Source organism: Gymnoscopelus microlampas (genome assembly GCF_963454915.1).
Source record: "Gymnoscopelus microlampas genome assembly, chromosome: 12".
Classification (NCBI taxonomy): Eukaryota; Metazoa; Chordata; class Actinopteri; order Myctophiformes; family Myctophidae; genus Gymnoscopelus; species Gymnoscopelus microlampas.
Genome location: NC_139949.1, coordinates 29,564,982 through 29,580,488, shown reverse-complemented (window position 1 = coordinate 29,580,488; position 15,507 = coordinate 29,564,982). Strand labels below are relative to the sequence as shown.

The window sequence follows — 15,507 nt, the reverse complement described above, 5'->3', positions numbered from 1 at the left end:
TATATAGGGTATATCTTGAGCATGCAAAATTAGTTCAAGCACAGTGTTATTTCTTATCTAATCTCACTGGATAGATCATAAATAAGTCTTTACTTCTTCGTTCTTCCTACTCCTTTTTGTTTTTTGTTCAAGTATGATTAATGATCACATTTTGTTGTTTATTTTGTCTTTTATATGGCATTTATTGTGTTATCATTATTATTATTATTATTATTATTATTATATATTGTGTTTTCTTTACAAATCAAAGTCTAAACTGGATAGATCAGACAATAATTATGATTTGGGACACAAGGACTAAGCAATAGCTCATTAGAACATCTGTCTTAACTGGGCTTCACTCAACTCATGCAACAACTTCCTCTGTTCACACTGTGGGAATGTGTCCTATTGTATAAACTTCAGAAAAATGATCTCTGGGGCCATTTCAGTTCCCTTGTAGGTCACAGATAGAAATAAATGTATTGAGCATGCAAAATGAGTTCAGGCACAGTTTTAGTTCTTATCTAGTCTCGTTTCCACCACGGCTAGATAACTTGCTTTAGGAAATATCATATCTAGATCAAGGATGTTGTCTGATGTTGGTGTTGCTTGAATGCATGGGGGAACAAAATGAAAACAAAGCATCTACCTCATTCCTCTGTGGTGTCCACCCCATTCCAGACCAGTTTTAGTAGGACATCAGCACATATACCTACGGCACGATACATATAAACTGCAGAGGATGCTATTCTGTGCATGCACCATCCACCATTTAAGTGGCGTGTGATCATGCGGCCTTGGGCATATGCATTTAAACATGGACCGGCAGACATTTGTGTGACTGAGGAATCATAAGAATGCTGTGCAATAATCCACCCTGCTGGGAGCTGAGGTGTAACCACCCATTGTAGTGTGGAAACCCACAGCTGAAATAAACACCTAGAACGCAACCTCCACTCTCAGAACCGCAGACATGCACCGTGGGATAGAAATGTATTAGTGTTATTGAGTCCAGACGAGTGCAGACGTCCTGCTGTACATATGCAGGTGAGTGTGTACATTACTGCCCCATCCCTGTCACTGACTGCTTTCTCATGACACAGGAATTCCATTTGTGTCATCATCACCTCTGACCTGGAGCATTAACAGAAAGATCACACTGACCTTGGCATGGGTCAGTGTGTTCATTCCACTTCTATTGCTCTCACAAATTGCAACACAGTGCAGCTTGCGACAAGCAACCCGTCCCACTGGTCCCACCGTCCCAGTAATGAAAACTTATAGTCATGGCAGCTATTCTCAAATGAAATAAACCTGCGAGGGAATGCACACAGACACAAGCATGCACGCATGCATGACCCACCCACCCACCCACACACACACAGACACGCACGCACGCACGCACGCACGCACGCACGCACGCACACACACACACACACACACACACACACACACACACACACACACACACACAAACCTCATCCCGGATAAACCTAATACATAATCCCTTACTATAGTCAGACTATTTATTCTATCACATGTAAAACTGGAGGGAAAAAGATTACATTTTCTCCAAGAGGGAAGGGCTAGCAAATATGGGGCTGCTGTAAATAAACACTGCAAATATTATTCTAGCGGCTGCGGAGACTTTTCTGGGGCTGAGAGCTAATATTGCTGTTAGCGGTAGGTCAGAGGAAGCAGGTCTGTTTTCAATGGCACAAACAGTGGGTGTGACGTTTGCTTCAAGGGGATCAATCAATACTGGATTCCAACCCTCCCAGGAATAACTTGCTAATCTGTTGGCGAAAAAAATCCAATCTCGCTGTGTCTGGGGAAATTGTGTCTCATCAACTGTAACATGTTCAAAGGTCCTATATCCTATATGCAGCATTATGGGTGCATGCTGTTCTTGCAACATGCCTTTCTCTGCTGCATGTGTCAGTGGCCTCAGCTAAACATGGGGCTCTGGAGGGGACATTTGAATATACTTTCACTGAACGGCAATCCCTGAAACGCTTGCTTTTTATTTCACCTCTGGTGTTGTGGATATGTATGTGAGAGGACGTGTCACTGAGTGTGTTCAAATGGATGTGGGTAATGTCACATTTGTGCAGAAAGTCTGGGTCTGAGAGGGCTGGCTGGAGGACAGAGAAACGAGGACAGGGAAATATAGAGCATTTAAATAGGTTTCTCACAGTCATACTGATGGTGACAGAAACTCCTAAGGGAAGACGGGGTATTAGTGTAACACACCTCCCATGTCACTTTGAAACCACCATAGCTGTAGCCTCCTTGCATACTGTAGTTAGCAGCATTAATTCAAAGTGATAGAATTTTTATATATAGATGTTCTTGTAAGACATTTCTTGCCCCACAGCATTAGTCACATTAGCCACTTAAAGCCTATATACTTTGTCATAATATGGTACATAGTGAAAAGCGCACTCACGCGTTGTGAGCTTGTAGATCGCCTATTTTTTCTATTTTTGAATATGTTGAGGAAAAAATAGGATTCATTCATTTATTTTACTTGCCCAAAATAGGGATGCAAGGTAAAATGGTTACACAAATATATTATGTCTCAATGCGTTCTGTGTTACCAATGAAAAGGCTTACAGCACATTTCATGTTTGTTATGGAAGACCACTGACTGCTGGGAAAGCCCCCCCCCCCCTGCTTCATCTCGTTGTCACTCCAAAGTACTTTAAAACGCCTAGCAGACCTCCATTTATCTCAAGGCTTTAATCCCAAAGCAAACTGTGGAAGTACAGGAGACAACACCAAAGAAAATACTGCCTCCCTCTCCTTATGTCCACACTGTGTTCCTTTACTCACGACTGTTTGAACACGCTCAAAGGTGACCACTAATGACAAAGGGGAGGTCACTGATTATCAGGCTTCTCATGTCAAAGATCAACAGTGGGCATGAGTAAGCACTGTTGTCTTTTTCATGTTTCCTCTGCACGCCCACTGGAAGCCAAATGATGGGACAAGTCACGTGCATTGGCTTCATAGTTGTGATAACAAGGAATGGCAGCAAACAAAATACAAAATTATCCATCTAGAGAGTCATATGAAATAGCCATATAGAGTCACCCCACACGGCTAATTTATTCTTCATTGTATGACCACGTAGCTCGAAAATCTGATCTTTTGCGTGAGCGACACAGTCAAACGATGATATAACCTAGGCTTTAGTGGCCAACACTGGAGACATGAGGTCATGCTTATGCAACCAGGGTCATGGGGTAACAGTGGCTGTAGGGGAAGTATGTCGCCTTGCTAGCAAAATATGGGGTGCCCACATGAAAGGGTTTGTGCTGCCAAAAGGAAGAGGCTATGTCTAATTCCACTGGTTACTATTACAGATGTCGGCTAAATTGGAGACTAAAGAACACACTGACTGTTTTCCCACAGCAATGGAAACGGCACGCAAGGATATGGGCCCGAAGAGATTACTGTGATATCTGTGGAAAACCATTCTAGGAAAAGGACAGGAGCTCATGTATTTGTTGGATACACTTGGAAATTGAGTCAATATCTCACTGTCCTAAAAAGAGAGATGTCAGGAGACATTCTGTAATAACATAGTTAGTTACAATGTAGACAAATGGAAGTGCACAGCGTAACATAATTGACTGATACGAAGCAGTTGTACATCAAATGGAAAACGCATGGCAAGAAAAATACAATCCTATAAACTAAATGGGTGGAACCCTTTGAATCTCTTTAATACTTCTGAGACCTTTAATGTGAGTACCATAAAACGAGATACAGAGCAGACAGAAGTGTGAAATAACCAACAGTCAACCCCTAAAGAGACTGAAGCCTTTCTCACATGTTACGTGATGAGTGACAAGACAATTCCTGCATAAATTATCCTTACTTCCATTTAACACCTTCTGTACAGTAGGCTTCTCTGTTACTCAGGGGAAAGTATGCACCAGCTCATTTCCACCCACAGCCAAAAATGTCAAGCTTCACATACAACAGTTTCAACAACCAGTTGTCATGCTCTGACTTCATTATTTACTTTCGTATCTGTATAGGATTTGAACCATACCCCTTAATGTCCCTGACAGACACCTCCCTACCATTTTCCATCCTCCCCCTTCCTAAACTCTCTAGGAATATATTGGTTGGCTTTACTGTGTTGTGAGCACCATCCAAAGAAAATAATGAGCTGTGACTACTGAAAGACCAGAGCAACAGAAAATGTTAAACACTGGAAATTCAAATAATATAATTATAACTGTTATAATATTGCATTCATGTACAATAAATATATTATTCATTTTGCAAATTGGTGTTTGAACAGCTAAATCCACTTGCCCCCACATTCAGAAATCATCCAGTAGATAAAATGTTGTACCCAAGCTCTGCAATAAAAGCATACTTATATCATCAATAATATATATATTTAATTTCACAGTTAACAGTAGAAAGGGTTCCAGAGAATTGCAATTATAGCTGGTTTTGAAAGTGAAACATTACAATGTACATCATCATACAAGCCTTGTACTAACTAAGTACACTTGTGCTGTCATGATACTTCATAGGGCATCTGCATTTTAAGCAGTTAAGGAAAACTTTTCTCATTTTAAGTAAATTTCCATTCATATATTTTTTTAAGCATCTGATATTGTTGTGTAGATATGAACTACTAATATATACATGTCTAATGTTATCTGTTATCCCTTATCTGTTGCCCTATCTTGAAATGTAAAACAAAAGCTGAGGTTAAGAAGAAAAATCTACATTGTGCTATAATATTATCTTAAATACAATACAAGTCTGCAAACAGTGTTGTGCAAAGCCCCAGGAAATAATAATAATGAAGGGAAATTAAGATAAAAATCAAACACAGCCCGTCAGACTGGATGGATCACCAGAATATACAATAGAGATACATCTTTCTTCCAGCATCACAAAGAGCTTGCCTTTAAGAGGATTATTACGGCACGCACGGTCATCTGGGTCTATGGGAAACAGCCTGTGCTCACACATGAGGGAACTCCACTTGTCCAGAGGGGACATGTGCATATTTTAGGGGTGTTCCTGTAAATATCTGGATTAGTCACCAGCACGCCACAGGCCCCTAATTAACAGCTTGACTGAGACATGAAGTCCTTGGAAGCTTTAGATTGCCCAGCAAGAAACATTAATCTGCTGCTCCCTAACACTATGTTCAGAATACACCAAGATTAGGCTGGAGTAAGTACCCCTCCAATGTACCCCTATACAGGATGGGGGGTGTCCGGGGGTCCACGAGGTTGGGTGACTGACTGGGGTCGATACAGATCAGTGTTGACTAACACACAAATAACTTTAAGTGCTGACTGTCTGTCCAGCATACCCTCATATTCGCTTGAAACACTTAATCCCCTCCTTATCATAAGCTGTTGGGAGGCTTGGACTGTCTGCAGTGGGACAACTGGTAGAGCACCACTAGGATTTTACAGTAGGTTTCCAAGCCACAGCAAATTAAATTAAAACTGGTGGCTCTTTGCCCCAATCCCTTTAAATCTTAGTGTCTTCGTCACAGTAAGTGACTGCAGGTTTAAACAAATGCATCTGTGGACATAAAAGCCAGACAGAGTGACCCGGGCTGAGCATCGTAACTCATCAGATAGCTCACACTTCCACTCCAATCATCCAGGCTCTGAAGGAGCAGCTCAGGAAATGTAGACCCTTGCAGGTCCATATTTTCTCTCATATTTTCTCTCGTCAAGTTAAATTGACGCTCAGGATTTTGCAGTGTGGTTCTCACTAATTTCACCCCCCCCCCACATACAGCTCTTCTAAATGCCGTAAAAAAAGAGAGCAGACAGAATCTGTGATGATTCAAAAGGACATGCAGCATCATTCCACCCAGACCCTCCTCCTTTCTCCCTTTACTGCTTCATAGATGGTCGTAAAACAACTATAGGCTTCTGAAGCACCACTCAAGCTTGGATTCTTCAGGGTAAGAAGCTCACATGAAGCCCACCCGCTGCATAAACAGCTGAGGCCAAAATCTCCCCCCACCATGTTTAACATTAACCTCTGTCACTTGGAACCCGCCATTTCTTCAGCACCTACAGTACCAAAAAACGCAACAGTAGTGTCCTTTGTGCTTGTCCACACCTGGGTTAGGCCGCTGCATGTGTGACTAAAAAAAGACAGCCCACCACGTCTGTTTACCAAGTCCACCGTGTGGAAAGTGGTGGTTGCAGAAATTATGACTGTTTGTGGACCACTGCTCTCAGCAACAGAAGCCACATAAACTTACCAGCATTAGGAAGACAGGGCTTAACAGAAAACAGAAAGCTCATTTTTGGTCTTGAATCTAAACCAACTGGTCTAAATATGTAACATATGGAAAAGTTCCATACATGTATTATAACTTGCGGCCATTAGAGCCAATTACATTTCTACTGGGGGCAAGAAAACACACAGTTTGGAATTTTGACAAACATGATATTTGTATAGAAAAACTACGGTAGGCGTAATTTTCCGTCGTCTTATTCATAAATGAATGAATAATGACTTCAGTTGTGTTCATGCTAACGCTACAGTATGGTAAGATCTGTAAACAATCTCATTTTATTCCTTTGTTTCAACTCCTCATATAGTGGCCACACCACTCAGATATTTAAGTCTTGTATAAAGTATATTGGCTGTAAATCTATCAAATCCAGAACCAAACAACCTTCAACATAAAGCACAGAGACTTTTGTGGTTCTAACCATCATCTTGGATAAGGCAAGCAGTGGTTTATAAAATGCAATCTGCTTCTTTTTATCTGACTTTGTACTGACTGTGTGTGTGCCTGCTTGTGTGGTTGTGTAAAAGAAAGAGAATATGTATGATGTGTGTGTGTGTGTGTGTGTGTGTGTGTGTGTGTGTGTGTGTGTGTGTGTGTGTGTGTGTGTGTGTGTGTGTGTGTGTGTGTGTGTGTGTGTGTGTGTGTGTGTGTGTGTGTGTGTGTGTGAGCGCATGCGCATGCGCACAATGTGTGCAATTTTCCCATCATTGTTGCAGAACAGAATAGCACTGGTGTGTGGAACGGCATGGCCCTCTGTCTGTGCGACAACAATGCTTTAGTGATCCACACACTACAATAATAGCTGCTGGTACAAGGACCTTTTGATGGAGCGCCACGGTAACGCTATGGCTCAACGGAACGTGCATTCTATTCTGTGTCCACTTTCCTGCCTGCCACTGCCGCAATCAGCCCCTCCCAACTCCCGCTCACCTCTTCTTTTGTGTGTGTGTGTGTGTGTGTGTGTGTGTGTGTGTGTGTGTGTGTGTGTGTGTGTGTGTGTGTGTGTGTGTGCGCGCTCGCGTGCCCCCCATGTGCTCATGCTCACAATTAGGATCTATCAGCTGAGATGTGCTTTGAGTACCTGCCATTTGAGATGGTTGTAAGAGAAAAAACAAAGCGAAGTGGATGAAGAGGAAGGGAGGGACCACAAAAGTGACAAATTGGCCCTATCACATGCCTCATCAGCCCCTTTGTGTTCTGTACAGATCCATCATGCTTGTTCTTACCGAGACAGGTCAGGGAGGGACCATGCACGTGGATACAACAGAGGCTATGGTGGTCGTGGAAGAGGAAAGAGGAGGCACTACGAAGCCGGCAGTGACCCATTCATTATAACACCTCCCCCCCACCCGCCCCCACAAAAACACTTCCCACTATGAACACAGATGTGCTGCCCCAGCACCAAATTACCATCCCAATATAGTACATACATACAGCAGGCAAGGAGAGAGAGAGAGAGAGATACTGTATTAGTCGTGTTGTTTCACTGTGGGCTGTGTGTCTGTTGTTTTTTTTTTGCCTGTCAAATGCGTGACGGTCAACTGCACATGGTGTCCATACATAAATAATGCATCAGTTGAGAATGCAGGTGCCGTGGAGGGAACCCCCATGCATGCACTCTCCCTATGAGGGTTAACCAAGACTGCTGCAATCTCCCCCATCAATCAACCCCTTCCTCCTCCCCTCACGCTACTCCTCCGCTCTATCACACTCCTTCGTATCACACACACACACACACACACACACACACACACACACACACACACACACACACACACACACACACACACACACACACACACACACACACACACACACACACACACACACACACACAAAGATGTGCTCTCTTGAAATTAATCTGCTCAACAATGACACAGACACTACTACGCGATATTAGGGGAATGAGCCTCAAAGCCAAATAGAGAAGGTTTTCAGCCCACTAAATAGGGGTTTTCTCTGTTAAAAGGGATAGGAAGGTGTTGGGAATGTGAGCAGGTCTGGTTGGTTCATCTGTTGGATCCATGATATAAGAATGTGGCATTTCAAGATATTTTATGCGTGACTAAGTGGCACTTGAAGATGGTGAGATTGAGATAAGATATGCTACTGTACATCAACACATACTCAGCATGGATTTTGTTTCAGCAGCTGAAAACCTCACCCATCCCAAGAGATCATCAGTCAAATGCCCGAAGTTGTGTAGCTGCTGAACTCTATGACTGCTGACAAACAGGACCCGAAGCCTGGGAGGCATTAATTAAGCCATGCCCATGCATTCTTTCACTTGCAAGGTAGTGGAAGTATGACAAGAATTAATCAATTTATGAGATGCCAGATTATGGTCCAAGTTTAAACGTCAGCTTAGGTTTATAGGCAAGAAGTGTACAAAGCCAGTTGTAGGAGATGATAGAATGTCACCATACACTTCAGCATCCCTTTCCTTACAGCATGCTCTCGCCATAAACAGACTCCTCTCTGATCTGGATGCTGCTGCAGTATGTTTAACCCATTTCTTGCCAGAGTCCAACGTCTGGCTCATGATAGCGCTAATCTTACCACAATATACTGTAGGCAATGACTAAAAGTAGTCTAATAGGGGAATTGAATGGCGATAAACAGATTTTGAGTGAACAACTGCATTATAAAGGTTTACATAATCCCTGCATAAGGAATGATGCATAAATCAACTACTAATGTATACAAAAAAACAGTAACATGCTAAGCAAAAAGGCATGAGGAACTACCCTATTGAATATTTTGACACTCAAATAAAGTCATTATTGACTTGAATGTTGAATTATAATGTAATTAATGCATGTTTCAGAATGACTAGGCTATAGCTATATAGCTATATAAAATGGCAAGTTAGGCCTACACACAAGCCTTCTTCAAATTAAGTAGGTTAGCTATGAGCCCTAACAAGTTCACTCAATTTCTTTTTAAAAATGCAGATTGGATTGCCTTGAAGTTGTGGTAAATTAACATTAACGTATAGGGTAGGCTATTTTCGCTCGTGAGGAAACAAAAAAATACTATAAGCACTCGGTCGCCACAATACAGACATTTCACTAGAATGGTACAGAGTGACACCTGCATACCGCACTGAATCGTAGGTATTAGATATTGCATTAAAATCTGCATCGCAACAGCATGGGCTATTTAGCCAATGATCGGGTAGCCTACGCTCATTCAAAGTGTCTAAAATATTGAAGCAATTGGAACAATCAGAATATATGACAGGCGACCTGAGGGCAATATCATCACATATATATACATATACATATATAGGCTACACAAAGTGTAGGCGGCCAGGTTCAGTGACACCTCCATGTTTAGAGTAGCCTAATTGATTTACAATTAGGCTATAGGTGACTGCTCATTCTTTTCCTGTGATATAGCCTACTGAGGAAGTCCTATATTTGATCTAATCCCTTAGGCTATTGTTACAAACAATAGCCTGTAATCATGTCAAGGAAAAACAGATAAAACGCTCATGCCACTGCTCAAGTCCATGCGCGTGGGCAAAACCCATTGTCTGATTTGTCTCACAGTTGAGGTGCGCTGGTGTGAGTGGTGACAGGATCTATTCTAGAATATCAGGATATGTCGGGAAATATCTTTAACCCGCACCTGGAAATCCTGATTACTGAATGCAGGGAACAGACAGACAGTAATCTGGATTTCCAGGTGGAAATCTGGATTTTCATAGTTTTGATGGCTCTTTATTTCTAGAAATAGAAATAAAAATTATGGAAATCCAGATTACTATCTGTTCCCTGAAGTGGCCCTAGAAATAAAGAGCCATCAAAAATATTGCACATACATAAAGGAAATGAGTGGTGTCTTACCAGCTACAGTGTATCTATCCATGTAATTGAGCACATTCCCAAAGCTGAGGATCCCGGCTGCAGCGGTGGGAGAACGGCAGCTGAGCAGCGCGGCACGGAATTTGTGGCCGGGCTTGCATGGGTGAAGGTCCGGGTTGGGTTTCAGTGCAGGACTCATGCTGCCCGACAGTGTCTGGACCACATCCGAACTGCTGCAGTCCTCGATCTCGCATCCATCGCTCTCCACACACATCTTCTGGCACGAAAGATCCAGCTCAAAGGAGAACGAGACACACCGTGGAAGAATAAAACAGGGAAATCGGAAGAAAAATGCCCAGCGGTGACGAATGGTTTTAAAAAAGAAAGAATCGCGTGGATGATGTTGTCATAAGTGTCTATGCGCCCGCCACTCACTCGCCCCTGGATGATATTCTGTGACTGGCTTTTGCGCTCCTTAGTTTTTTCTAAGGGCCATGAAGTGCTAGTGCAGGGGGGCGTGACCTGGCTGTAAAGAACCCCGCCCCCTGGAGTCCTGCGACGAATGATGGAGCTGGCACCTGATGTTCAGAATGATGGAGCTGGTACCTGATGTTCAGTATAGAATGATGGAGCTGGCACCTGATGTTCAGAATGATGGAGCTGGTACCTGATGTTCAGTAAAGAATGATGGAGCTGGTACCTGATGTTCAGTATAGAATGATGGAGCTGGTACCTGATGTTCAGTACAGAATGATGGAGCTGGTACCTGATGTTCAGTAAAGAATGATGGAGCTGGTACCTGATGTTCAGTAAAGAATGATGGAGCTGGTACCTGATGTTCAGTATAGAATGATGGAGCTGGCCTGGCACCTGATTTTCAGTACAGAATGATGGAGCTGGCACCTGATGTTCAGTAGAATGATGGAGCTGGCACCTGATCTTGATGTTCAATACAGAATGATGGAGCTGGCACCTGATGTTCAGTACAGAATGAATGCTGCTGCTGTATGTCTATGCGGTCTCGGTCACAAATATGTTGCTGGTGACAGTTGTACGTCGCGATCAGTGGTGGAAAAAGTACTAAAATGTTTTACTTTAGTAAAAGTAGCAATACTGCAATGTAGAAATACTCTGTTACAAATAAAAGTCCTGCATTAAAATTTTACTTTAGTTACTAGTTACAAAGTAACTAGTAACTAAAGTTTTCAAATAATTGTAGTGGAGTAAAAGTACAATATTTGCCTCTGAGATGTAGTGGAGTACATGTAAAAGTACTGATAATTGGAAATACTCCAGTAAAGTAAAAAATATCTCAAAATTGTACTTAACTTGAGTACAGTACTTAAGTAAATGTACTGTAATTACTTTACACCACTGGTCGTGATCATGCGCGACAGCTTTTTCTGTCATTGTTATTTTTAAGGGGGCAACAATGGGGAAAAGGGCAAATTGTACAGTATGGCAGAAGAGAATGGATACTCTAGGCGTTTCGAAAGTTTGATAGTGACAGCGAGAATGTTTTGGACCCGTTCAGGTGCTTTTGAAATAGACATGACACGGCAAAATTGAACTGTGCTATTACCCTAAATGTGTTTTATTGCATATTCTTACAGGATATTCGTGCAATTACGTGCACTGAATAAATCTTCCAGGCCCTCAGCATAATTGGAAAATGGTTTCAGTTTTTCTGCACACAAAAAAAAGTCTAAAATAGTAACAATATGAATATAATATTCTATGACGTAGGATTTGTGGTAGTCTATATGTGTACACAATGATCCCATGTTGCTCAATGTTCAGAGTAGTAACTGTAGGCTAGTAGGCTACAGGAGTCACTGGATACCCATTTGTTTCCTATATGCAACCAAGCATGTTTATTTCACCAAGTTATACAGAACACAGTGGCCAGGAGGATGGCAGATTGTCTACAAGCAGGAGTCGCCCACAACATTATGTTGCATAATATTTCTTTATCAGCTGCTGATCATGTGCCAGTGTTGTTGTGTTACACACCATTGCAATCAGTCAAGCATTGGTGCTGCAGATAGCAATTGATTAACAAGAAGCATGTGAATAGACTCTTCTTATGATCGTGTAAGAATCATAAGTCAGGAAAATGGGACTGTCAACTGCTAGCTCCACAGTGGCATCTGTGCACATTTGAAATGTGAAATAGTGAACTAAATATTGGTATAATATTTTTCGGTGTGCATATCCCTCCGCTTTGCTGTTACTTCCTTAAGTCATGTGATGCTTGCTTTGTGTGTTGTGTATTTGTAATGCTGTGTGCTTAGTTTTGTCTTGTCTAAGTGCATATGATGCTGTGTGTTGTGTTGTGTTGTGTTGTGTTGTGTTGTGTTGTGATGCTATGTGTTGCTGTCTTGCTGACACTCTGCACCCTAATCCCATGTATAACACACAGATTTTTATTTATTCTTAAGTAACGTCCATATCATATCAAGTCTTACCTCGGGTACTTACCACACCAGATAGATGTGTGCTGTAAATATGAGATTAATAGTAGTTTTTTCTTGATCTTTCTCTCTTTTCCCCTTGCCCCCCTTCCCCCTCTTCTTCTTCTTCTTCCCTTTCTCCCTTTCACTTTTACACTTCTAAATCTGTGATGTGACAATAAAGCTGATTTGTTGTCTTGGATGTTTCGGTATTGTCTTGTTGCATGTAATCTGATGCCACATGACAGACAAAGGTTCCTAACAGATCTCAATCAATCAATCAGTCAGTCAGTCAGTCAATCAAACAAACAAACAATCAATCAATCAATCAATCAATCAATCAATCAATCAATCAATCAATCAAACAATAAACAAACAAACGATCATTAAATCAATCAAGCATGCTTATAGATGACGAGAGTTTCTATGCCATCAGCTCTGTGTTCCACAGCATCCATCTCAACACGCCATCCACACTTATTGTTAGCCAACATTTAAAGAATATTTCCAAAATAGCAGATCTACAAGCTGTTGTGAGCTAGTAGATCGGCTATTTTTGGCAAAGAGATTTGGCGTAGAGGGGGGAAATGAGGGTGCCAAATATAGACCCCCGGGGGACACTGGTCAGTGAAGTATATCGGGTTTAAGTGGTTAAAACTAAAAGCTTCAGAACTTTTTTATGACAGTGTAAAACACACCCAATGAAGTTTTATCCTGTTATATCCTTCACCATATAGAGACAGAAAAGACCTTTAGAGAAGCACAGGGTACAACATGCACATGAATTAAAACCTGGTTGGTAAGATGTGTATGTAAATCTTCACGCAAAGGATAACGATGCAGGAGGAGGAAAGCTGATGAGAGAGCCTGGGAGTCCTGGCACCAGTTGAGGTGAGGGCTGGGAGCTTTTTTGGCTGTGCTCTGCGGGTCTTTGGCAGCGCATGGATATCAAAGGACTGAATGCATTCTGACTCAGCCTCGACTGTCATTTAATAATCAAATGTGGTGGGTCTTGTGGCTAAATTATGCTTGTACCCTCCATTGGATAACAAGACAAGCCTTCTCATTGCATGCAGTCGGCCAAAATGTTTCATTCTGATAAAAGGTGAAGACTGCAAATTGCAGATGTTTGGTGTTACTAGTTGAAACAATGCTGCTTGGCAGGCTCAATTATTTTCAATCGATCCTGGCAAGAAAGGCATTTTAAATGCAACATACTAACAGAACCCCAATAGAAAACAAGCTCAAAACAAGTATTATGCTAAAGACTTTGAGGGTGCCCCAGTAAACTGTTGTTTTCTCTCTCTCTTGCTGTTGCGCCCCATCTCTTATTCTCTCTGACGTGCTTGATATGCTGGTCATGTCTTGGGGATCCTGTGTTTTTCCACAGTGCAGAGTGGGTTGATGGACCTGGGCCTGTCTCTTGCTGTATTGTGCTCTGTGCCTGGAGCCATGGAGTCACAGCCCCAGCCTTCCTTCCTGTTTCAACTCAGGGCCGAGCCTCCAGTGCAGGATGGGAGATAACCCCTAATCGCTGGGCTCAGTGCCTGCAGGGCGATAAGAGAGACTCCCTCGAAATTCTGACGTAAGGCTGCCAATAAAGTTTAAATGCCCTTTGACACGTGTGTCTATCAGCTGTGGCAGTTGTAAAAATTCACTCCACTCCCATTTATGGCAGTCTATATACTTTTGCTTTTGTTTCGGGTTTTTTAATACTGTATATAATAATATTAAGAATATTATTATTTTTCTTTCCCCTTTAGCCATATGGTGGAATTATTCTTTGTACATAAACATTTGTTTTCCTTTTTTAAGCAAAGTTGTTTAAAAGCAAGGAATGTGAAAGCGTGTGCCTCATCCATTGTTTTGTTATGTTTATCTCCAGTCAAATGTACACACAACATTTTCCGCTCTATTCTATGGAACTGTAACCTAGAAAGGGCAGAAAACCAACGTTCCATTGTGTCTGAGCTCTGTGTATACAGTAAAGATCCTGTATCACACTTTCTGTCAAATGTAACTATACTGAAACCAGTGAGTTGGAGCGGTCACATTGCTTGGTTTTGTAGACATTCCAGCCTGAGGTCAGACTTATCTTGTGCCGAGTACATAAAAACTGGTTACGGTGCTGCCTGGATCACAGGTTCCTTCCTGTTGGAATGTACAGGTATCTCTATCATGGATAAAACCAAGCTTTAACACAGAGGGTTACGCAGAGGTAAACCTCTGTGTAAAGCTTGGTCAGACCTCTGATAACCAGAGCGTCTTTTCTTTTTTCTCAGCGCCTAATCCCTTATATTAATTAAAGGTTTGTAGCTGACCAGAGCAATGGTTTCACTGGTTTTGAAACCAGTTTTTGTCTGACTCTTTTCACCATATTTCCTTCATTCAGACAGAACAAGGTGTGAGTTATTAATAGCCTTCAATCATTCAAGCAAGCCTATCTCCTGTATGCCTCCTATGTGATGGATTGTAATGAAGTTGGTACAGTGCTTAGATTAAACCATGTTACATTTAAGATTATATCACACACTCTGCCCTCAAGCCCCTGCTGAGTTCAACCAGTTGACCATATCCCATTCTTCTGCAATGAATCTATTCTTGGAATGGGAATGTACATGTCCCATTTCTGTATTGCTCCTAACCCATTCATAAAAATAGCAGTGCTAACTCGCTGGGCAATGAGTGAACCAACTAGGCTGACTCGTTTCTTACAGCCCAGTGAGCAGAGACCTGGGAAGAGCTTGCGTCATATATGGGATGGGAGTTCAAACTGGTGGTTGGGTTGACTCTCTTCAGTAGACAGATTCTAGAATACATTCAGAATGTTCCTTTGTGTCCTAAAGGACTGAAAACGTAAGTCCTTTCAAACAGTGCAGCATCCAACATGATTGCATGTCACAAGCTTATCGTTACTGTTATCATTGACCCACATGTTTGAAACAGTGACACTCAG

At 41.9% G+C, this 15,507-nt stretch overlaps 1 protein-coding gene across 1 annotated transcript in view; it reads right to left on the bottom strand.

Moving 5' to 3' along the window:
- Positions 1 to 10,561, bottom strand: part of spns2 (SPNS lysolipid transporter 2, sphingosine-1-phosphate) — a 72,391-nt gene extending 61,830 nt beyond the window's left edge. Inside the window, exon 1 of the mRNA XM_084073389.1 lies at positions 10,141 to 10,561. Coding sequence (XP_083929515.1) covers positions 10,141 to 10,372 — 232 coding nt within the window. The 5' untranslated portion in view covers positions 10,373 to 10,561. The remainder of the gene's footprint in view (positions 1 to 10,140) is intronic.
- Between the last annotated feature and the right edge of the window lie 4,946 nt (positions 10,562 to 15,507).